Source organism: Galeopterus variegatus, unplaced genomic scaffold, assembly GCF_000696425.1.
Source record: "Galeopterus variegatus unplaced genomic scaffold, G_variegatus-3.0.2 Scaffold1374, whole genome shotgun sequence".
NCBI lineage: Eukaryota > Metazoa > Chordata > Mammalia > Dermoptera > Cynocephalidae > Galeopterus > Galeopterus variegatus.
This window is the reverse complement of record NW_007727485.1, coordinates 243,664-269,874: the sequence shown is the minus strand read 5'-3', so window position 1 is coordinate 269,874 and position 26,211 is coordinate 243,664. Positions and strand designations below refer to the sequence as shown.

General features: G+C 38.2%; 1 protein-coding gene across 2 annotated transcripts in view; it reads left to right on the top strand.

Annotated features, from left to right (window-relative positions):
- Nucleotides 1-9,570, top strand: part of LOC103593602 (leucine-rich repeat transmembrane neuronal protein 2-like) — a 34,512-nt gene extending 24,942 nt beyond the window's left edge. For both annotated transcript variants that reach the window (XM_008576622.1, XM_008576621.1), the window contains exon 4: nucleotides 8,882-9,570. In XM_008576622.1, coding sequence (XP_008574844.1) covers nucleotides 8,882-9,329 — 448 coding nt within the window. In that variant the 3' untranslated portion in view covers nucleotides 9,330-9,570. The remainder of the gene's footprint in view (nucleotides 1-8,881) is intronic.
- The last annotated feature ends 16,641 nt before the right edge of the window (nucleotides 9,571-26,211 follow it).

The window sequence follows — 26,211 nt, the reverse complement described above, 5'->3', positions numbered from 1 at the left end:
GACAATTTCCCTTTCCAAATATCTCTCCTTCTATACCCAGCCCAGTGTACCTGTTCCCCCTACCTACTCATAATCTACAACTAATGTACATGTTTAAGATAAATGATTTTATTTCATATTCTACATGTTAAAGTAGATAATTTTTTTCAAAAGTAGAAGAATGAGGCCCTTGTTCTTTTTAAAGTTACTATGTTATCATATGTGTCTGTCAGTGGATTCTTTTCCTTTCTGCATGTCATTGAAAAAAAAAAGCTTCGGGCCGGCCCGGTGGCGCACTGCTACAGTGCGCCGCTTGGGAGTGCGGTGGCGCTCCCGCCGAGGGTTTGGATCCCACATAGGGTTGCAATCCCGTTGGCGATCCCGTTGCCGGTCCCGGTCCGGTGCGGGCGCTACACGGAGGGTTGCGGTCCGTTGCCGGACACGAAAAAAGACAAAAAGGGAGAAAAAAAAAAGAAAAAAAAAGCTTCTTGCCCTGTCTGTTAGCAATATCAAATTTCTGAAAATTAATATACCAACTTCTGGCTTCTGTAGAATCCTGTGGCACTCTATTTATCTAATTTCATTGTTAGTTACAATAATTTTTTTATAAATGAGAAAAGGAAAAATTATGTTTGTACAGATGTTTGTTTTTTTCTAGTTAAAAAATGAATTCTTATTATATTGTATGATAACCATTGCCAGTGCAAAACACCAAGAAGTGATTTTTCCAATTGAAATCAGTATTGTAAAATATATAGAAGGTGATTTGAAAGTAATCCATTTCTTTTAATGCATAAGGGTGTATATGTCATTAATTTAATTCAACAAATATGTTTTGAGCACTTACCATGTGCCATGTACATTCACCAGGCACTTGGGGTACATAAATGTTAATAAGAGATAAAACTTTATGTTCTATACAGCTAAAATTCTAGCAGGGGAAGACTGACAATAATACAATACATAAGTAAAGTGTATAATATTTACACTGTGTTAGGTGTTATAGTTAACAACAAAAAATGGCACGAGTACCAGGTTCAGGAGTATAGAAGGTGGGGTGGCTGGTTGCAATTTTAAGTAGCATAAGCATGATAACCCTCATGAAAAGGTAACTCTTGAGCAAAGGAGTGAAAGAGGTGAGAAATTTAGCTATAAAGCTATTTGGGGAATAAGTGTTCTAGACAAAACAGCCAGTACAAAGGCCCTAAGGCAAAAATATGCCTGCAGTGTTTCAAGACTCTAATACCTGTCATTTATGTAATTTTCTACTATATTTCAAGTGTTACTTTCTATTACTGAATGCCCCTACTCCAAGAAGAAAATAGTATATAAAATAAAAACTCATGAAACAGATTAGGGAGTGACTATATTATATAAGGATTTCAGTGGGCTATGACAGCCATGGGCAAAGTTATGAACTCAGTGAGCTTTTCTTGGGTGACTTTTTTTTTTTTTTTTCTGACTGGTAAGGGGATTGCAACCTCTGGCACAGTGTGGTCTGCACCATGCTCAGCCAGTGAGTGCACTGGCCATCCCTATATAGGATCTGAACCCGTGGTCTCGGTGCTCCCAGTGCCGCACTCTCCCGAGTGAGCCACCGGGCTGGCCCTACTCAGGTGGCTTTTAGGGAGTATTTGGTTAAGCTAAGTATTTGCTAAGTTTAATTAGTGAAAAATAGCTTAATTATTTACTCCTTCCAGAGAATTTCTGTTTTAATAAGTGATTACAAAAAGCACAATGCTTTTATCCAATGGAGTGTATGATGGAATTGCAGGCATTAGCTAGCCATCTGTCTTCACATTAGAATTATCTGGAGAAGTATAAAAAAGCATACTCATGCCCAGATTTCACTTTTTTTTTTTTTTTTTTTCCTTTTTGTCTTTTTTACTGACTGGTAACGGGATCGCAACCCTCGGTGTTGTGCCCGTACCAGGGACCGGCAACGGGATCGCAACCCTCGGTGTTGCGCCCGCACTGTGCTCAGCCAGTGAGCGGGAACCTGTCTCCACATGGGATCTGAACCCTCAGCGGGAGCGCCGCCGCGCTCCCAAGCAGCGCACTCTCCAGTGTGCCACCGGGCCGGCCCCCAGATTTCACTTCTAATCAATTAAATCAGATTCCCCTGGGTGGAAGCCCAGGTATCAGTATTTTTAAAAAGCTCCCCAGATGAATTTAATGTGCAGCCTGGGTTGAGAACTACTGGGCAAGAGCAGTGGGGCAAGTAACGTGAGATGGGAGTGGGCTTTTCTTGAGGCTTAAATTAATAAGCAAGAGAACTGTCTGTTCTGGCAACGAACTTGGCCAGCTGTGATAGCAAAGTTCTTGTGATTTTTAAGTACCCCCACCACTACCACCACCATCACTCCCCAGCTTTTCTTTGAATTGGAAAGTGAGAATAACCCAGAAAAGTTTCTCTGGTTTTCCACCAATGAAAAAATTAAAACACAATAATATCTATTCCTTGTATTTGAAAAGACTTTTATATATGAGCTTTAAACAGTACACTTTTTCTTTTTATTTGCATACCCAAAATCCACATTATAAAATTCAATGTTCTATAAATAAACTTTAAATACAGGCGACCAGCTCCTGTAACAAATGGTATTTCCACAAATCACTTTTTTTTTTTTTTGCCTACCATCTCCCATTCTACATTTTATCAAGAAAATAATGGTGTATGGTTTTAGGCACACACATATTAAAACACTAATCTTCCTCAGTATGCTGAGATAGAAAATAATACTTAACATCTATTAAGAGTTTACTAAAACCAGCAGAACTTAGATACATTTGTTACTCCTTGTTAATCCATAAAAGAGTCCTGTGAAGATAGGGACATTGTTTGGGCCAGCCCCGTGGCTCACTCAGGTGAGTGCAGCGCAGGTAGCGCCGAGGCCACGGTTCAGATCCTATATAGGGATGGCCGGTGTGCTCACTGGCTGAGCGTGGTGTGGACAACACCAAATCAAGGGTTGCGATCCCCTTACTGGTCAGGAAAAAAAAAAAAAGTACATTGGTCTGTCACTTTACAGATTAGGACATTCGGCTTAGAGGTACTAAGAAACATGTTTAAAGTCACATTGTTAATAAGTGGTCAGAATTTTAGTCACTGCATGATCCTGCCTCTGAGATTTACCCTACTGTCAACAAGACTCTATACTACTTAGAACTTAGAATGCCCAAGAGCTGGGCTTCACTTTTTGCTGCTTCATATTTCATCAATCTTCAGTGTAGTGAACAAATATATGTTAGATGTCTCTTCTTTATCCACTCTTTGGATAATTCACATCCAGAATAGCTTTCTACCACCTAACGCACATAGCATTTTGTCTTACACAGAAGTGCCATCTACTGGCAAAATGGGCTAAACTCCTAAACTGCAATAAACCAAAGAACATAGGATTGCATTTCTAGAATCATGTTGGTGTTAAAATCAGGGCTTCCTTTTCATATAAATCAGACTTATAAAGACAAATTATATCAAAGCAAGAAGTGACTGTCCAAAGGTCATAAAACCATTATAATTAGTGATTTCTCTTAGAATGTCATTTTGTTTATAACTTTCATAGAATCAAGAGAGGGAAAAAAAGGCATAATTTTTGGATATGCAACTCAGAACTGAATGATTGTATTTGGCTTTTTTTTTTTTTTTAAACTTGGCTGTCTCATTTTCATTATCTAACATGTGTTAAGTGACTTATGTGTACTAAGCACCTTCATCTGTAGGGTGAAACATCCGAAGCTTTAAGAAGTGCAATTACTTACCTAAAGCCACACTGTGATTTTGGTGAATAGAATGGCCCAAGTTAAAATACAAGTCTTAATAAGCAGGGACTTTTTGACTCTTCAGTTTACTCTACCATATCGTTCCCTGGTTAGGCTCCATTATTCTCTACAATGGGAACAGAGTCTTGCTCACTTCTATACCATCTATTAGTAGTCCATCTTTCCTTGGGGGGGAAACTATACATAAGAGATTTTCAGTATACTTTTTAGAAATTCACCTTAGATAAGGTGGTGTGTGTACAAAATTATATTTTCTTGGAGACCAACTTCCAATTCAATTTAATTATCAAACTGCTAAAATGTATGAAGTGATTTTCCCTGGTAAATTAATCTACTTTGTTAGGTAAATTTTATTCTATCTAAGGAGAAGACACTTTAAATGATTAAGGGTTTAAAATACTCAAAAAGTACAAATATTTATATTATGTATTTTAAAAGTACAGATATTTATGTATTTATAGGTATTGTATACTTTAGAATATGAATACAAATTTAAATGACTAATTTAGTTAAAAAAAGAAAAACCAAAGGGCAGAAATTAGGCTAAGTGCCAAAAACCTTAAAAACTAACTTTTTGGCATGAAATTCACATAATACTACTACTATAATAGTCCAAAGGTGATAAAATATGGATAAACTTGTTTGTTTCCTCTCTTTGACATAACAGTCATATAACTGGGACTGCTACAATAAATTTCACTGAATAATAAAATGCAGTGTGTTCACACTGTGTGAAAATAGCATTCGGATGGTATGTCAATTTGAAGAGCCTTTTTTTCCTATAATACATTCCAACTTCTTGTACTTTATAGAAAGAAAAGCATTTACTACAAGTTTGTTGTGTGGCCAAAAAAATTTCAGGTTCACCATTGTGATTCTTTCATATTTTTATCAATAGGCATTAGCATGACATTTTTCAAATTGGTATCCATGGTTTAAAAAAAAAAACTTTCTTTTTTATTCCTTATTATAAGGCAATAGCTGTTCAAGGATGAAAACTTAATATGCTGAAAAATAAAAAATCATCCATAATTGCTCAACCAGAACCTTTGTCCAGACATAAGCACATAATTTGTTTTCATATATTCAAGATCATTCAATTTTGTATTCTATTTTTTAATTATTTAATATTGTAGAGTATTTTTTCTTTCCCTTGTCCCTTTCTCTTTTAGTTTTTTCCAAGTACAGTAGTCTCTGCTTTATCCACAAATTTGTTTTCTGTGGTTTCAGTTACTTGCAGTCAACCACGGTCCAAAAATATTAAATGGAAAATTCCAGAAATAAACAATTCACAAGTTTTAAATTGCATGCTGTTCTGAGTGGGGTTATGAAATCTTGTGCTTTCCCATTTCATCCTGTCTGGGACATAAATCATCCCTTTGTCCAGCACATCCATGCTGTGTATGCTACCTGCCCATTAGTCACTCTTAGTAGCCGTCTTGATTATCAGATCAAAAAAATGTAGTTTATGTAGGGTTTGAAACTGTCCATGGTTTCAAGCTTCCACTGGGGGTCTTGGAACACATCCCCCACAGATAAGGGGGGACTACTGTACCACTGTGGACCCATGGATCTTAATTTATTCAGTGTCTTACGGTCACTTACAGTTGTTTATCTCTTTTGATGTTCGAATTGTAACAAATTTGGCTAGTAGGAGCCCCTCCAAGTTGATTCCTGCGTTCATGAGTATATAACTCCATTAATCATTTTTTAGAAATTGTGGTAACATACACATAACATGAAATTTACCATCTTAACCATTTTTAAGGATATAGTTCAGTATTGTTTAGTATATTCACACTGTTATACAGCTAATCTCTAGAACTTTTCATCTTGCAAAACTAAAACTCCACATCTATTAAACAACTTCCCATTTCCCTCTTACCCCAGCCCCTGACAACCACCATTCTACTTTCTGACTTTCAGTTTCTATAAATTTGACTCTTCTAGATATTTCACATAAGTGAAGCCATATAGTATTTGTCTTTTTGTGATTGGCTTTTGTTATGTAGCATAATATAATGTCCTCAAGGTTCATGTATGATGTAGCATGTGTCAGAATTTCCTTCCTTTTTAAGGCTGATAATATTTCGTTGTATGTGTATGCTACATTTTGTTTATCTATTTGTCAATGTCATTGGACACTTGGGTTACTTCCATTTTTTGGCTATTGTGAAGAATGCTGCCATGAACATGGGTGTACAAATATCTCTTCAAGAGTCTGCTTTCACTTCTTTTGGATTTATACCCAGGAGTGAAATTATATGGATTATATGATAATTCTACTTTTATTTTTTTGAGAAACCACCATATCGTTTTTCATAGCAGCTGCAGCATTTTACATCTCTACCGACAGTGCATGAGGCTTCTAGTTTGTTCACATCCTTGGCAATACTTTTTATTTTCTGTTTTTTTGATAGTTGCCATCGTAATGGGTGTTCTGTTATTCTTTGAACATTTCATCACATTCTGGCTCAGAAGTTCTAGGTTTTCCTTGCCCTAGACATAGAATGAGCCAGACCCATTTCTCCGAAAAGCCCTGATTCTTTTGGGTGAAGGTTGGAGTTCAGAAACTAAGAGCTGTGTACTTAGTGTGCTCATGTTATTGGGGTAGCATTACTACTAGAATCTAATATTGATTCTAGGTCCTTTCAGTATATAGAGCTAGAAAATATATTTTTCAAAATTATGAATTCACACTGACATTTCCAATTCATATTTAACATCAGAAAGTGTTTTTTCTTCTTTTATTTTATATTAATATCTTCTTCTCTTACAATGAAAGGCTTGGTTCCTAATAACATGAATATATTTATTTGTTTTGTCTCATAGTATTTGTTAAAAAGTTTTGAAATTTAATTACTAAGATTGTATTAGCGATAAACATACTGAGCAATTTCAGGATCTTTTTGTCCTTGAGTCTAAGGCTTTAATATATGCACCAAAAAATGTCAGAGTACTTTTTTCTCTCTCTGTATGGCTATGTTACCAACATAAACATTTGATTATTTAATTAGTTTTCTTTGTTTATGCTTGTGTTCAATTTTAGGACTTGATTTGTTTTTCTTTTTGTGAACATGGTTCAAAACTTAAAACCACATAGAACCGACCACTCCTAATAAGTAACTATTTATATTCACTTCTAGTTTATGCTTTTTTTGTCCCAAATAAGCAAATATGTGTATATGTAATTCTTATTTCCCCCTTTCTTACATAAAGCTAACATGTTATATATATTATCATGCTCCTTGCATTTTTCTCTTTAACAATACTTTCTGGGAATCATTTTATGGTAATTCATGGAGACCAGCCTCTATCTTTTTCAAGTCTGCATAGTAGCTCTTTTCTGATGCACTAGGCGATTTTCAGTATTATGCTATTATAAATAATACCATGATAATTGCCGCATATACTGTTTTATGTTTGTAGAGTCATATCTTCAGGGTATACATGGGTACTTACAGAAAGCTCATAGAAAGCTTCTTTCATTATCTTTTAATTCTATTTTCTTTTCTTTTTTTTTTTTAAAGATGACTGGTAAGGGGATCTCAACCCTTGGCTTGGTGTTGTCAGCACCACACTCAGCTAGTAAGCCAACCGCCCATCCCTATATAGTCTGAACCCATGGCCTTGGTGTTATCAGCACCGCACTCTCCCGAGTTAGCCACAGGCCAGCCCTTAATTCTATTTTCCATGAACTTTTGAAGTACCCTCATATGTCCAGAAGTGGGATAGCTGGGCTAAAGGGTAAATGCCCATGTTGTTTTGTTAGATTTTGCTAAATTTTTCTCCGTAGGGGCTGTACCAATTTAGACGCCCACCAGCAATGTATGAGAGTATGTTTCTTCACAGCTTTGCCCACAGAATGTATTACTAAGGCTTAGGATTTTTACCAATCTGATAGGTGAAAAATGGCATCTCTCAGTTGTTTTAATTTTCATTTCTCTATTCTATTTTATTTAAGGGCCCTTTGCTTTTCTTTTAACATAAACTTTCACTCATGGTTTTTGCCCATTTTTCTGTTTTATTTTAAAATCTTTTTTTTTCTCAGTTTTTAAGAACTCTTTACGTACTAGAAAGATTAGTTCTTTGTGATAAAGGTGCATATCCATCCCCCCCTAGTTTATCATTTGTCTTTTGACTTTGCATATGTCTTTTGCTATATATAATTTCTTTTATATTCTTTTTAATGTAGTTGATTTATCAATCTTTTATAACTTCTGGATTTTTGAATCAGAGTTATTTTTCTAATTTATTTATTTACTTTATTTTTGCAGTTGGTCCGTACAGGGATCCAAACCCTTGATGAGTTATAGTTAAAAGCTTTTTCATAGAATTAGCATTTTAAAAATTCTTTGAAAACATGATTTTTATAATCAAATAATAGTCCATTATCTCATAATTTCCAAATTATTGAACATAAGTCTTTTTTTTTTGCTGTTATAAGTATGATAAAATATGTATCAAACATATTTGTAAATAAATCTGTATTCACTTTTCCTATTATTTTCTAGGTCAAAAGGCATGACATTATTTAAATTTGATAAGTGTTACCAAATTGTTTCCAAAATGGTACCAATTTATACTCCCACCAACAGTTCTTACTCATTACACCCTCAGCAGCAAGAAGTTTTAAAATTGAAAATTAACCCTGTTCTAATTGTATACATTAAAACATTGCATTATTTTTTCATTTGCCTTTTATATTCCTGAAGAACAATAACTTTTCATATTTTATTTTGACACTCTTACTTCTCCTTCTGTAAATTATCGATATATGTATAGCCTTTGCCAATGTAAAAATTGGGAACTTAGTTTTTCTTATCAATTTGTTTGAGTGATCCCATTTAACAAGAAAAAAATTAAAGAGTTTTATGAATAGGAACCAGAAAAATCAGAAGGTTATAAAGTAAGACCCATGAGAAAGAGTTAAAGGCCTATAGAATAAGACTGAGGTCTGTGCTTATAATCAGTTTTCTAAAATAAAGCTCATTTCCTAGCTTGAAGAGGGACAAAACTGTACACAGAAGGTGGGTGCTGCTCAGTTTCTGTTGCCTTGGCAGTTGTGGAATGAAGGTCATGTCCTCCTCTCACTTCCTGTTTCCATGCTTTGCAGGCTCCCGGGGACCTTAGCCAGGCTGGATCTAAAAGGTAATGCCATCCAGGCTATTGCTGAGAGGGAGCTCAAGGGTCTCAAGCAGCTTCAGGTTCTAAACCTTAGGAACAACAAGATCTCTGCCTTAGACCTCAAAGCCTTGGAGGGTCTGCCTCGCCTTAGGCACCTGTATCTGGACGGAAATCCATGGAATTGCACCTGCAGTCTCTTAAGAGCAAGGGAGGTCCTGAAGGCCAAGGGCACAGATGTGAGGGGAGGACAGTGTGCAGCACCAGCTGAACGACAAGGGGAGAACTGGATGTCTTCCAAGAAGATCCTAAGGCAATGTGAGCATCACTTACACCTGACCGAGAAAAGCAAAGAGACCAAAAAGAAATTAAAACATGAAGACCTCTCCAGCATCAAAGTCAACATGGATGATGATGATGATGATTATGAAATAGATTAAGTATGAGCTTTGTTTCCAGTTTAGAAAACCTTTTTTAAGGTTCAGTGTCTTAAGTAGAAATATATTATACTTTTAGATATACAAGACTCTCTTTTCTAAGTTTTGGGGGGTTTTTTGAGAATAAATTAAGAGTTAAAATAAGTTAAGGTGGGGGAGGACAGTAGAAAGGAACAGTAGTAAGAAGGCGTAAGATTTCTTCCATTTTAAAAGTAATTTGTTTGCATTTTATACTGAAACCTAAACAAATAGTGCCAAATAAAATCACTATCTGGCTAACTTCCTGTCAATAGAGTAGTTCATTTTCTCAAATAAGAAGTGATGATTTTTGTATACAAAACTGGTGCTGTAGGCCTATGCTACAGGCTTTTGTCTGCAAGCAATAAAAACTAACTCTGACTGACAAGCAAAATAGAACTTATTGGAAGGGTTTAGGATAGCTTGTAGAATCAGAGGAAAGGCTAAAGAACCTGGAAAGGATGGGGATCAGAAGTGCTCCAGGGACCCAGGCCGAAGGATATAATGGAGAGACCCTTATCTTCAGGGTTCTCCTCTTTACAGAATGAAGTGTGTCCCACTGTTTTCACTGTTTAGCTTCTTTCCTCTCAAGAGTCATATCCTCATTAGGAGAGACTAATTGGACTGTCTTGAATCACATTTTTGCCCTGTGGCTAAGGGACAGTAGGTCCTGTTTGACAATCTTACGAAGACCAGAGGGAAACCAGCTCTGGCTCATAGGGGTGAGGTGACGTCAGGTTCACACATACAGGGAGTGGCAGAGCTAGAGCTTGATTGCACCAGAGTTTTTTTGACTTCAGTACTCTTACAACTACAGCATTCACAGCAATGTAAGGTTCACTCGGTACACTCTACCCACAATGTCTAGACAGGTGATATGTTCAGTAAAGTGTCTGTATTCATCTGCTTGGGCAGCCATGGCAAAACACCACAGATTTGGTAGCTTAAACAACAGAAATTTATTTTCTCACAGTTGTGGAGGCTGAGAGTCTAAGACCAAGATGTCATCAGGGTTGGTTTCTGGTGAGGCTTCTCATTCTGGTCTCTTCTCTTTCTCTTCCCCTCCGGGGGCGGGGGGGAAGGGGGGAAGTGCAAGCGTGAGTGAGCACTCAAATGCACTCTGGTCTCTCTTATTCTTCCTATAAGGACACCATTCCTATTGGATTAGAGCCCCAACTTTATAATGTACAATACAGCCACATTAGGAGTTATGGCTTCAACATATTAATTTTGGAGGGACATAATTTTATATCAGAATCTGTCTAAATTTCTGGTTCTTGATTGAATTTATTAATTAACTTACAAAAAAAAGTGGGGGAAGGACAAAATAGGATAAGTTAATTTTAAAGCCTAATTATCATACACTTATGGTAGAGACTTTATTAGTCAAATAGTCAAATAATTACCTATTAATCTTGGAAAGCAGCTAGAGATCAGGGTTGGGATGTAGGGCAGGAGAAATTTGGAAAGAAGGATGAAATATAGAATATGAGATATTGCTTCAAGGCCTTAGAAGGTGGGCATAAGTTTGAGTGTCACTAGAGTTGGAGAAGGGACAGTCATCTCAGGCACCAGGGTGCATCTGATTCCTGAGAAAAGGGATTACTTGGGGACAGATAAAGTAAATGGGAGATAAACTTCCAGAGACTAGTATTTCTTAATACCTTTCAGTGCCTCTGTTTCCCCATCTGTAAAATGGGGATTATAGTACTACTTCCTAGAGTTGATTCTTTTGAATTAAACCTATTTGGAGGAAAAACAGTTTCCTATCTGCCCCCATAATTTGCAAATCTTCCCCTTTCTCCCAATGGAGACGTTGCTCAATACCCTGGACACCAATCATATGGTTGCGTATGTAAGCCAGTGGTGCCCCATGCGGTTATGCAGTGGACAGCATGTGTCCATACTGAAGGCCTTTCTCTTTCCTCCCTGGAACCCCACAACATTTCAAATCATGCCTTCTTAGACCTGCCAAGAGTCAGAACTGAGCTATTGTCTGATCCTACTCCTCCTACCAGCTGCTCCCTTGGTAATACAAGCCCTGATTGAAGCCTTTAAACTGCCCCCTGGAAGGGCTTGATCTTAGATGAAGGACTAGTCTCCCACTCAGCCTTGGGTTAATGGGTGAGAATGTCATCCCGGTTTGGAACCCCGCAAAGAATAATCGCAATGAATGATCTGAAAAGGTGCTGGTTCTTTCTGGTACACATACAAGGTCTTACGTGAAATTACTGCTTTTAACAGAGCTGATATTTTCATTAAAGAGCATTATCAGTTTCTACTCAGAATTGCTCAGAATTGATCAACTTTAAAGGGTTTTCTCACAGTCTTTATGAATTTATGTTGCACAACATACACAACAGAAGGAAATGCTGTAGACTTGTCTTCCTTCCTCTGATATGTGTGCTTTCTGCTAATGCCTTTGCAAAGGGTCTCACAAGTCTTTTCAAAATCTGCTTGGTTGCACCTGTGAGTCTCCTCCCTTTCTTCAGAGGGAGGAGGTTCATGGATGCCTGGGCTTTAGAAGGGAAAGATAACTTCAATGCTGACATTCAGAGAAACTCTCCTTCCTTTTCGCTATGGCTGTTTACTATGCAACCTCATCAAATAATGCTTTGGCGTTGAGGTGTAGCCAAAAATTTTGGTCTCTTTATTATAAAACAGCCAGCCATTGGTGTGGGGGTGGAGTTGGGGGAGAGTCTGATGACCTTTAACTCTTTCATGCCTTTTATATATAGGTTATATGGGTGTCAGCACTGAGAAACTGAATAATAACTATTTTTTGAAGCTCTACTTCATCAGGGGTCAAGGCTCAATTATGTCACTCATCATTTAGTTAATTTGATATTTGCCCTTAGCTAAATTTTCTTAACCAAATATGCACACAAATGAAATAATGACTATGTTTATAAGAAATTCAGTGTTTTTCTGTCATATACTCATAATTGGATGGTGAATGTTAAAAATTGTATTCTTGCCAACTTATCAGTCTGAAACTTCACAGAATGGTTAAACTGTCCCAAAGCACAGTTTTGCAAGAATAAGCCTTGTGGAACTGGTGTCATCCTAGTAGTAATAATAGATTATCGTAACAGTTTGATTTTACTAGAACTATCTCCGAACCCTAGGATTGCCTTTATTCTAGATAGTATCTGTTTTTTACAGGGAAGAGATATTGTGACGGATTTTCCTATCTTTTTCTGTCTAAGGCAAGATATTGTTTTATTATTCTTTTTAGGTTTCCACAAAACACTGTTTTTAGGGATCCAATATAAAGGATTTGATATAATAGCCATTCTTCAGCATTCAAAACAGTCACTGACAATTGCCTTTGGGGAGGGGGGTGTTCCTAACCCAATCTATCTCGATTTCAGAAAAATACTTTGTGTACAGTCATTGGACCCACTTATTCTTGCCGACCAAACAAACCATCTATGACCTCCCCACCCTGGATAGGATCACTGTTATTCAGGCTAACAGTACTCATTTCTTAGGATTTATCAACCACTTTTTTTTTTTTTAAATCACAAATGCCACTGAAAAATGTCTGAATAGGCAGCAAATGTCCATGTATTTTATGAAAAGTAGCTCATGATAATGATTCACCTGGAAATGTAGTGAAATTCCAAAATGGGATCCCTGTGTTAAAGGCTATGTGTATTTTTACTTTTAATTGATTCCCCTATATAATTTTACAAAGATTACTTCCTCCAAATGTTATATCAACTCATACTCTTATCAGCAGTGTCTATAGGTACCTATGTCCACATAGTTATCAGCATTTACCCTCAGTCTTTACTTTTTGCCAATCTAATGGGTGAAAAAATTGCCACTGATTTGATTTTTACTTTCCTGACTACTAGTGAGATGGAGCATGTTGTTATATTTGTTAGCCTTTGTATCTCCACTGTTGTTAGTTACCTGCTTATATACTTTGCTCATTTAAAAATTAATATATTTGTCTTTTCTAAAACTCAATTTGTAGGATCTCTTTGTATAGTAGAAATATTACCTCTATTTTGTCAAATGTATTACTAATATTTTCTACTAAATTACCATTTCTCCTTTGGCTTGGTTTACGATGTCTTTTGCCTTACAGAAAATTTAATCCTTTAGATAATCAAATCAGTCAATCTTTTATATATAAAGCACACACTATACATACATATATACATACATACACATACACTAAAAGATATTTTAGAGTGTGTGTATATATAATGTACATGTATATAAATATATGTATATAGTGTATACGATTATATATGTGTTTGTATATCTTAGTGACCAATGTTTCAGTATTCTATGTTACATAAAGTTATCTATATAACTCATATCAATTATCCAATCAGTTAACCTAATTCAATATTATTTCCAGGTCTTAAAGTTAATTGGAAATTCTATTCAAGATAATACATCATAGATCATAATTAACATTGATATATAAAGTTTGTCAAAATTTATATAGTCCTAAATTGTTGAATATATAATTTTACATTTTTGCTAATTTTAAATGTTATGTGGGAGTAAACTTATCTGATCAATAACCCAGTGCAAAAAAATTCAGCAAGTTTATAATAACTAGTCTCTTTAAATGAAGTCAAATCTAAGGAACAGACTTAAAATTGTCTTTTTTTTTTTTAAATTTTAAATCCAAACTATCAAGCAAGAATGATTTACCTAAGGATTTTGAATTATTATATAAAAATGCTTCTGACTTGGTAGTTTCTGTAAGAAAAGGATTTTTTTTTTCTTTAAAAAGCTATCACATAGTTTAGTTTCTTATTTTCCGGGCATTCTAGGAATGTAAATACCTTTTAGCCTCTATAAACCAATCAGAATAGAGCTCCTTTTACTTAAGAGACTTTATAATCTAAATTAGGTGTTGGCAAACTTCTCATGTGAGTGACCAAATAATATTTTAGATTTTATGGGCCTTGAGATACCTCTTGCAACTACTCAACTCTGCCATAAACTATTCATAAATAAATGGATATGGCTGTGTTCCAATAAAATTTTATTTACAAAAACAGGTAGTGGACTTCCAGTTTCTGTTCCAGCATGTAAGGAGGTTGGAAATTGTCACCCCATACTAACAACAATTAAAACACTGAATAAACTGAAAAATCAACAACTCTTCTTAGATCTGTCAGAGAAGTGAGGTCTCAGGGCAAACCAATGCCTCTAAAATTGAAGGAACCAGCAGGTGAATACAGAGAATCACAACTTACTGGAGCAGAAACCAATAAACAGAAACCTCTGAGGGAACTAGTACCAGGGTAGGAAAACCTGAACTGTAATTGATGAATTGCTGGAGGCTAATAGGGGATGAAAACTGAGGGTCAAAACTTCAGGAAGGCCCAGCCATAGGTGGGAGGACCACATTTTGGTGAGTTTTACCTCCATGAGTTCAACCAGATTCTCACAGCAGATGTTGGAGAAAAATCCCCTCCTGCTTCTAGCAGAGAGAGAAGAAAAGGGACCATTTTGAAATACACCTGAACATTCTGTTCTTTTTAGCAAGGCCTACCTTCAAGATAAACTATTTTACCAGAGCCTAAACTATTAGGGTTTTTTAAGAGCCTAATCTAGGCAAAGGGAAGTACCCAATTTAACCTCACTCTAGCCATTCTGTCCCACCTAAAGTGGGATAGGGTGGAATAGAGGAACTGAGAAGAACTTGTGAAGTCCAGAGGCACAGGTTCACTAAAAGACTGAGACCTAATCATAGGACTATAGAATGCTCTCCCTCCCCACTCACCAACAAATTAGTAAAGGTCTATTTAGAGTAATTCCTTTTACCCAACACATCGTGTCTGGCTATCAAAAAAAAAAAAAAAAAAAATTGTAAGGCACACTAAAAGGCAAAAACTACAGTTTGAAACAGACAAACTGTATCAGATCCAGATGTGTCAGGGATGTAGAAATGATCAAAATGGGAGTTTAAAACTATGATTCATGTCCTAAGAACTCAGAGAGCATGTGAGAATAGATGGGCTTTGTAAGCAGAGATGCAAATTATAAGAAAGAGTAAAAAAGGAATGTTAGACATCAAAACTACTGTAACAGAAATGAAGAATGCCTTTGATGGGTTCATTACTAGACTGGATAAAGCAAGAAAAAAAAACCTCTGAGCTTGAGGATATATCATTAGAAAATTCCAAAACAGAAAAGCAATGAGAAAACAGATTGTAAAATAAAAGAAACAATATTTAAGACCTATAGGACAACTACAAATGGTGTAAAGGTGCTTAATGGGAATACCAGAAGGAGAAGAAAGAATGAAAACAGAAGTATTTAAAACAAGTATGACTGAGAACTTCCCCAAATTAAGACCACATGCCAAACCACAGATGCAGGAAGTTTAGAGAACACCAAGCAGGATAAATGCCAAAAACAAACAAACAAAAAACTATACCTAGTCATAGCATATTCAAACTTTAGAGAATCAAAGGTGAAGACAAAATCTTGAAAGAAGATGCCTTGGATTGAGTGTCCCCCCAAAATTTGACTCCTACTGACAGTGTTAAGAGGGTGGGAAATCCTATTATGTTAATTGAAATGTGGGACCTTGAGGAGGTGATTGGATTTAGAGTCATGCCATAGTGAATGGATTAATAATGGTGGTGAGGGGTGTGGTTCTGAGGGCTGTAAAAGGGGAACATGAAAACTCTCTCTCTCTCTGCTCTGCCATTTTCTGCCATGTGAGAATGCTGGATCACTGTCACCATCAAGAAGACCCTCACCAAATGTGTTCCCTGAACTTTGGACTTCCTAGCATATGAATCTGTAAGAAATAAATTTAGTTGTCTTATAAATCAACTATTTCCAAGTATTTTCTTATTAGCAACAGAAGTGGACTAATACAGAAAATTGGTACTAAAGAGGTAGTGTGTTGCTTATAGCAAATACTTGAAAATGTGGAAGTGACTTTGAAACTGGGTATTGAGGAAACGCTGGAAGAATTTTAAGGAGCAGGCTAGAAAAAGCTTACCTGCTGGTGGGAGTTTAAAAGACAAGAAAACCAGGAAAAGTTTGGAATGTTTTGGACACTGGTTAAAAGGTAGTGACCAGAATGCTGACATAAACATTGACAGTAAAGGCCATTCTGCGAAGACTTCAGATGTAAATGAGAAGGGACTTATTGGAAACTGGGGCAAAGATCACCTTTGCTTTGAACTGGCAAGGAACTTGGCTGCGTTCCGTTCACGGCCACAAGTTTTTTGGAATGTGAAACTTCAAGGTGCTGAACCAAGGCCTCCAGTCAAGATAGCAGAATAGATGGTCCCCAGTGTTACCCTCTCCCACAATCAACCATTTTTCAACTATTAAAAAGCAACAAACATCAAGCTGGGGCCAGTAGAGCTCAGGGGAAGAGGAGGAGAGACCTATGGAGTTCGTGAAGGCAGGAGAAGCCACGATGAAAGAAAGAAAGGACTGCCCCCACCATTTTCAGCCCTGGCTGCTTTAAGTCTGGAGCTGGTGAGCACATGGAGCAAGAGTTGGCAAAAGCCACTCACAGGAATCCAGTGGACCAACATAGGAGTGAGGAGTCATAGACAACTGAAAAAAGGAGCCACTCAGAGACCGGTGAGTCATCGCAAGGGACTGGCACATGGCCTGTCCCATGGGGAGTGTTTGGAGTGCAGACAGTGGGGGAGGTGGGCCACCAGGGGAACAGTGGTGTATAGCATCTACAGTTGATCTGCCCTCCAATCAGCACAGGATCACTCAGTGCAGAATGGTCAGGAATATAGAACTGCATGGGGTGCAGTTTGCTAAAAAGACTCAGGCCCCGGCCAGAGTTTCCACACAACCCAGGTGTACCAGACCTCGTGAGACATGGAAGTGCTTACAAGGCCAACAATTAAAACCCGAGTTGCACAAAAAGCCTTCCACAGGGAATCAGCAGCAAAGCAGCAATTTAGCTCAACCACAGGGCTCAAGTGCTGGTTCCCTTAGGAAGTTCCCCAATTTTAGAAGTAACAAAAGGACAACAAATTAGTTCCAGTGCAAAAGTTAAGTGGTGGGAACAGCAAATAAACCAACACAGAACTGAAAGAAAAAACAAAATAACCAAAGATCAGAGACAAAGTTTGATATTAACCAGTAAAGGTCTAACACCACTAAAGAACACCTAAAAATCTAGAAGGACTGGAAGCCCCCTGGGCTCCCAAGCCAGGTAGTGGGGAGGGCCATGATGACTGCACCTAGCCCAGCAATGACCACTGAGCCACCGCAGTAAGTACTCTGGACTCCTTAGTTTGGGCAGTGGGGGACCAAGAGCCTTAGCCACTCCCCACCAACATCCACAACCAGCCCAGTGACAACCATGAAGCTGCCACCAGAAACACCCTGAGCTCCCAAGCTGGGGAAGTGGGAAGCCGAGAGCTTCAGCCATGCCCCCTGACCTCTGCATCCAGTCCAGCAATGACCAAGCCACTGCTGGAAGCCCCCTGGTCTCCCTTCACAGAATGAGGTGGGTGCCAAGGGCCTAGACCACCCCCCCTTCCTGCACCTCCCCCCCATTTCCCTTTCCCTCTCCCCTGCCCTCCCAATTGCTCTGCAATAACAACTTAGAATGAGGCATGGAGCCAGGGGAAGCTGAACCCAACCACAACTAGGCAAGGGGCCACTACTTCCCCGGGCCCCACCAGGGTCCTGAGGCATGGAGCCAAGGGAAGATGAATCGTGCTGCAACCAGGTAAAGAGCATACCAAAAACACCATTCCCATGTGGGTAGCCTACCATAGCTACTACAATTGTCATGGCTGCCGCAAAAGTGACTAGTCTTTATAGCAGCAGTCACAGCCACCATGCAGATGGCATGCCAGACTTTCAACTGCAATGACACAAAGACAGGCACCTGCAGAGACCCAAAATAATAAAGAATAGGTCATCTCCATAAAACGCATTCCAGAGTAACAGAAGCAGCATCTGCTTTATGATAATAGGGGATGACTTGATCATATCTGTCTCAGTAATGGACAGATCATGTAGGCAACAAACCAACAGTTGTTCTATCAGGTAGAACAAATCTATGGTATTAGAGAGGTGAAGGGGAGGGATAAAGTGGAAGAGGAGAGAAAGTTTGATTTGTAATAATAAATGTGCTAATAAAAAATACATTTTTAAAAAAAAAAATGTGCTGACCCAATGTATTTGGCAGAAGAAATATCTAAGCAGCAAAACATTCAGGAAGCTGCATGGCTACTTGCAACAGCCTATGCTGAGTTGTGGCAGCAAAGGCATAATATAAAGCCAGAACTTATAATTAAAAAGAAGGCAGAGTGCAAAGATTTGGAAAATGTGCATCCTGTCCATGTCATAGCAGAAATGTATTCAATTATTTATGCACATATTTGATTATGTATGCATTTATATTATATATTACATATATGTATGTATGCATATGTATAAGTGAAATGAATGACAGCAATGATAAAAGGAAAAGTGCATGGGTAGTACAAGTACTTGACTCCTTCACTTTGAAGGAGGAATTAGGATTATTTTGTTATCATAAGGTACAGTATTTGCACTACACATGAGGAGGTATAGTGTTATTTGAGAGTGGACTTGGATTATCTGTAAACATTGCAAATTCTAGAGCAATCACTAAAGACAGTAAAAAAGAAGTATAACTTACATGCTAAGAGAAGAGATAAAGTGGAATCATATAAAATGCTCAATTAAAACCACAAAAGGCAGAAAAAGTGTGGAAGACATAAATAGGAAAAAAGAAAAAGGCAACAAATAGAAAAGAGTAACAATTAGGGTAGATATCAATCCAAATATATAAATAATCATTTTAAGTATTAATGGTTAAATTAAATACACCAATTAAAAGACAGAGATTGTCAGAGTGAATCAGAAAACAAGATCCAACTATATGTTGTCTACAAGAAACCCACTATAACTATAAAAACATATTTATTTATTTATTTTCCTTTTTGTCTTTTTTACTGACCGGTAATGGGATCGCAACCCTCGGTGTTGCGCCCGTACCGGGGACCGGCAACGGGATCGCAACCCTCGGTGTTGTGCCCGCACCGCGCTCAGCCAGTGAGCGGGAACCGGTCTCCACATGGGATCCGAACCCTCGGTGGGAGCGCCGCCGCGCTCCCAAGTGGCGCACTCTCCAGTGCGCCACCGGGCCGGCCCTAAAAACATATTTAGATGGGGAAATAAAGGGATGGAGAAAGATATACCATGCTTATATGAATCAAAGAAAGCAAGAGTATCTATATTAACTTTACACAGAGCAGACTTCTGAGCAAAAAAAGTTATCAGGGATAAAGTGGGGCATTACAAATGGTAAGGTCAATTCGCCAGGAAGATATAAAAATCCTTAATCTGCTTATTCCTAACAACAGAGTGTCAAAATACATGTGGTAAAAACTGATAGAAATGCAAGAAAAATACATAAATTTGCTATTATAATTGGAGACTTCAACACCCCTCTAACTACAATTGATGGATGCATCAGGCAGAAAATCAGTTAAGGTCATAGTTGAACTCATCATCATCATCAATTAACTAGATATAATTGCCATCTATCAACTGCTTCATCCAATAACAGCTGAGTACACATTCTTCTCAAATTCACATGAAACATTCACCAAGATAAACCACATTCTTGGCCATAAAACACACCTTAACAAATATAAAAGAAGAGAAATCATAAAAATATGCTCTCAGTCCACAGTGGAATTAAGCTTGAAAATTGATAACAGGAAGATAGGAAAATTCCCTAATACTTGGAGATTAAGCAAAACATTGGTCAAAGAAGAATTCTCAGGAGAAAATAAAAAATAATTTGAACTAAATGAAAAGAAAAATAAAACTTAATGTAATTTGTGGGATACTATGGAATATACATAAAGCGCATGTACTTCACAGGGCCTGGTTTTCCAAAGCCTTGCAGTTTCAAATATTGACCTTGTGGAGGGCTGGAAATTTTCCTCAGGCTATAAAGTCTCTGGTGTAAGATAAAGATTTGTGGCACAGCGACGTAGCTGGCTCAAGGACAGACTAGTCACTGATTGTTATGTAAAGATACTGAGAAATGCTCTAAGAAGGAATGTTTGCTAAGATCAAGCTTTTGTTGATAGCCTTACTGGAATGTCACCTGGCTTGTTTCACTGAAAGTTACCAGCCTATATTGTTAAACTATAACCCCACCTATGTCTCTTCCTGTAACTTCCTGTTCTGGAAAATAAATGCAGGAGGAGAACTCCAATTCAGGGTTAATTTCCCAAGGAAGGGATGCCTCTTGCTTGAGCGTTCCCAAGGGAAGTTAACCACTTCAGGGTCTCTCACTGCTCAGAAGAGATGGGCTTTGAGTAATCCTTTGTGTCTCTGTCACCCAGGGAAGTGGGGTGACAAATCCATGGGGGGCGAAGCAACATAAAGCAACAAAATGGTGCCCCATGTGAGGACGTTCTCCACAGATCAGAGACTGACCTGCCAAGCATTGGAGAGGAATAGGACGTCCGAGTCATCCTGGCAAAGGAGTCCCTAATAAGGGAGACGCATACTGGTAAGGGAATCACAGGTGGCTTTTGATTAGCAATTGCATGCCTGTGGCAGGTCAAAGTTAGGTCTTTTTCAACCCCGGAGATATTTTTTCCTTCTCTTTACTTTTAAAATATGGATAATTCATTAACAAAAGGGGAGACTGAACATACATTACAACTCCAATGTCTCCTTAAAGCAGCAGGCTGTAAGTGACTGAATGGCAGCTTGTAAAACTGTTAGTGGATATTAAACAACCATGTCCTTGATACCTCAAGGAAGGGAGCCTTAACATAAAAATTTAGGAACAAATAGGTCACTGGTTGATTATGCAATGGGTTTCATTAAGGCTTCCCACCTAAGAACTAGGAATCTATGTTAAGTTGTTCTGAGACCTATCCAAGATCTTAACAAAAAACTAAGACACGTTTAGGTCACCACAAAAGGATAAAACTTAATCTTTGCCAGTGACTGAGAGAACTTTAAATTGGACAATCTAAAGTAAAAGAAGTTAATATTTCTTTAGTGTTGGTATTGTTTGAGCATGCTTTTCTTTCTTATCTGCATGATGCTTCTCCCTTCTCTTAAAAGCAGTGGTTCTTTTCTTAACTGCATGTGCTACTCTTTTTCTCTGAAAACTTGGTCATTTTATGAAGAAAAGCAGCCATGGTGCCAACTAGACCCCTTTTGGGTCAACTGCTCTTCTAAAAACCTCAAGAGTCAAATGGTTTCATCTCTGATTGGTGGCTCAGCTCTTGAGTTCAGTAACCTGTTTGAGAAACAAAAACTAACCTAAAATCGACCTGTTTAACTAGATGGTCTCAAATTTTCTGGCTTCCACTTGGTTATCTTAAACAGACTTCTAAATTCTCTTCTAGTCTCATCTATGTATTTCTTCATAAAATACTATGGTAGAATTCTATGCTATTTTCTTAAAAGGAGGAGAGTCTTCTCTGCATCTTCTTGAAAATGTTTACATACTTTGCTTTACAATGTAAATTTGTTATCTTGCTTTCTTTAAGGCAAGGTGAGGCCTCACCAATAAGTCTTTTGGAAAAAACACAATCTAAGCCTGACTGTCCTTTTTACTAGTGAGCTTTTTTTACATCTTGAACAAAACCTATAAGATCTTTGTTTGTTCTTGTTGTTTTATGTCTGCATATATGCATGTGTAAGATGTATGTTAGGTCTATATGTTCATGTCTGTTTGTGTAATTGTGTTATGTGCAAGGTACTAAATTGGCTTATAATTAATGTGCGCTCATTAAATAAATATACTTTTCAAATTCACGTGACTTAAATCTTCCAAAGTTTTGATAAATATATTTTCAAAATCTGATTTAAACCTTTTACCTAAATTTGTCTTTAGGTTAATAAGTCTCCTTGTTATCTCGGCTCTGCCTCCTGGCCATGCTGGGAGAAGCAATATCTTTTATGTATATACCGCCCTCTGTCTTAAGCTCCACATGGCTCCAAATACCATGTGGAAACCCGGGACCTGAAATGGCTAGTGAAAAGAAACCTATGATATAGATCTAATACACCAAGTTTTTGGTTGGGAAACCATAAATATGTATTTGGTAAATATACCTAAAACTCAAACTGGGCTTTGTATAATTTGCTCTGATAAATGGACGCATATTTTCTAACCTGAATCTATAAAAATGTTCTTATCAGCACACATCATTGCCTGGGTTTACTAATCAAAAAGGATTACTAAAGGTCTTTTCACTCAACTGCTCTTGATGCAAAGTTGTAAAAGGTTTCCTTTGTCCCTTAGATAACTGGTTTAAAAACATATTTCATGATAATTTCTTGTGCTCTCTGCCTTTGAAACCCTTTGTCACTTTGGTTTTATTTTTTGTAATAATTTGTGATCTTCTTCAACTAAATATTTTAAGCCTTTTGCTATTTAACAAAGCTTTCCAACATGAAATTCTGAAAGTTTAAAATAACTTTGAGGGGCCAGCCTGTGGCTCACTCAGGAGAGTGAGGTGCTGATAACACCAAGGCCATGGGTTTGGATCCTATATAGGGATGTCTGGTTGGCTCACTGGCTGAGCGTGGTGCTGACAACACCAAGTCAAGGGTTGTGATCCCCTTACCGGTCTAAATTTTATATATATAGATATAGATATAGATATAGATATAAAAATAAATAAATAAATTAATTAATTAAATAACTTTGAGGAATTCCAAGGGCCCTGGTGTTTCTCAAAGGATATATAAAAGATGTATCAAAACTAATTGGCTTATATAATAAATTAGACTATATGGGAAATCATTGTCAGTACTGAAGGTGTTATGGATATGTGTTTCAAAATCTTGTAAGGTTCTTAAATATCTGTGTCTTGATATAAATGCTACCAGTCATAATCTTGGTTTAATTATAATTGTAAAATGTTATATCTTCAAATATTTCATGAAAAAACTCTGATAGGTACAGTTTCCTGACAAACTTTGAGTTCATAGCTTTAAACTAAAGTTCCAAAATTCTAATGAGGAAACTGATGAGTTTGTGAAATTGTTTACTAAGGTCAAAACAACAAAAGATAATTGGTAAATTAATTAAAAGGTATTATGGGTTTTTACAATTTCCTTATTTTAAAACACTGCTGGTTCTCCTAATGTTTTGTTTTCCAAATGCAAGAAAACTCTCTCTCTCTCTTAAGCTATCTATAACTAACAACAGTTTGGAAAAATGTCATTTAAAACAGAGATAAAAGCATTTGTTTTCTCCCTATTTGATCCCCCCCAAAACTTAATAACTTTAAGTATCCTTATGATTATTATGGCAATGTGGCTATTTTAATAAGTTCAATGAAAATTAACTCTCTCTCTTTATAACAGGATATAATTTAGAAAATTGGATATAAGATAGCCTGTATCACTTCCAAGTTGCTGATCTCTCTTTCATGTTTGCCATAATTTGGCCTTAACTGCTGCTTCATCCGGCTATTCATCTTTCCCCCCAATGTGGGACAGATCTTCACCCAGGGAAACAGCATTCCCAGCCACGTGGGACGTAGTCAAAGAAAAGTAAGACCTTTTCAATCAAGATATTGATCATCAATGCTTTTATGAGGAATGCCTTGATCTTAAGGGGGGAAATAACGTCTTCTCTAAATTTTCCTGGCCTTAAAGAGGGCGTTTGTAACTTGGATGAGACATCCTGTTCTTAAACAAAAGACTTGTAATTGATCAAAAATTTTACATAAGACTAAACACTCTGAAAGCAGTAATGTCCTGGACAGGTGAACTAATTATAACAAACTCTCTGGACTCAGAATCAACTATTATATGGAGCAGAATCCCATTCCAGAGTTTCAACAATTGGTAATTACACCCAATTCACAGCACCTGGATTGATGCCGCTGTAGCTGCCCTGAGATGATGACATCATCAGTCTTCACCTGAAGTAAATTAAAAGGACTTGCCATGCTAAATGATACCAACTTTGCTTTAAATGTTTTTTGTCTTAACTGTGCCAACCTGATCTATACCTTTTGCTTTTTCTTTTAAATAAATAAAACGGTTGAGATGTGGAATATACTATAAAGCATGTGTACTTCACAGGGCCTGGTTTTCCAAAGCCTTGCAGTTTCAAATATTGACCTTGCAGAGTACTGGAAATTTTCCTCAGGCTATAAAGTCTCTGGTGTAAGATAAAGATTTGTGGCACAGCAAGGTTGCTGGCTCAAAGACAGACTAGTTATTGATTCTTATGTAAAGATACTGAGAAATGCTCTAAGAAGGAATGTTTGCTAAGATCAAGCTTTTGTTGACCGCCTCACTGTAATGTCATCCAGCTTGTTTCACTGAAAGTTACCAGCCTATATTGTTAAACTATAGGGGGACATATAGAGGACAAAAAATGGAGGAAAAATGTGAATCTTTCTCTCTATGTTCTAGAGTTGGGATACACTTTTCTCTCCTATCCATGGACATCACAGTTTCAGACTCTTCAGCTTTTGGGTTCCAGGACTTACACTAAAGACATCATCAGCTTGGGACTTGCACCAGTGGCCTCCCCTGGTCTTGAGGCCTTCTGACTTGGACTGAGCCATGCTACCAGCATCCAGTTTGCAGACGGTCTATCTTGGGACTTCTCTGCACTATCATGTGAGCTAATTTCCTAAATAAATCCCCTGTCATATATAACATATCCTATTGATTCTGTCTCTCTGGAGAACCCTGACTAATACAGATATTTAATTAAATTTGTACATTTTTGTAGACAGTATTCCATGCAACCTACAACGACAAACAAGCAACAACAGGTTCGAGGTTTTAGGGCCGACACAAAAGAAGACTCCTGAGAGCGCACAAGCCCTGCTGCGGGTTCGAGCGAGCAGCCCGAGACAACAAAGGCCAAGTAAGTCAGCAGAGATGACACAGAAACAGAGTGGAACGCGCCAGACTGGCCCAACTCTGCAAGCTCTGTGAGTCACCCCTAGCCCAGCCCCACTTGCAGGGCGAAGCCTGACTGCTCCCCGCCCACCTGGCTCCCGCCTACCACATCAGGCCAGGCGCCCACAATAGAGCTGCCTCCATTTTCTCGGGTGGGGGCGGAGACGTCCGGCTTAGAGCAGGCAGGCCAGCCATCTCTGCTTGGTGCGGCTCCTCACTGAGACATGCCATTTGCTTACCTTGACGCGGGACACCCCGGGGCCTGTGGACCGGCCTACAATCCCACTCTCCCCGCGGATCTCTGACGGGGCTGGTAGCGTGGGGAGCCCCCGGCCAGCGTCGGGAGGGCAGGGAAGAGGAGCCCGCCCAGATTGTCTCTCCACCACACCCTGGGCGTCAGCCCCAGGTAAACTCCCTGTTTCCGGAAGGCAGATTCCATCTCTGGGGGCCTCAGTTTGGAAGAACGCCTAACTGATTTCTGGTGGGGAGAGGGGAGCCCGGAGTGCTCTGGAGCTACATTGAAGGACGGGAGAGCTCTCCCGGAGGGCCGACCCATGCTAGGGGGAGTCAAAGAGGAATTGTGTGCTGAGGGACCCTTCCCCCGAGGAGTTCACACCCGGCAGTGGGAGAGACTGGATACCTGCTGGGCAGGGCAGGGCAGGGCACAGCTTTGATGTCTCAGCTGAAAGAAAAGGTTTGTAGAAGACACGCCTCAGCCCTGTTCTGAGCACACAGAGTGGGGAGGGGTCCGGCAAAAGGAGGCGGAGTCTCAGAAATAAATAAATAAATATATAACAATAATTACACACCCTGCGGGAACCCTTTCCAAGACTCAATAGCCCCATCTGGTGTACACAGAGTGTGAAAACGCCCCGATAGCGAGGTGCAGAACACACACACCTTACAGGACTTGAATCAGAGGACCAAGATCCGAGTGAAAATC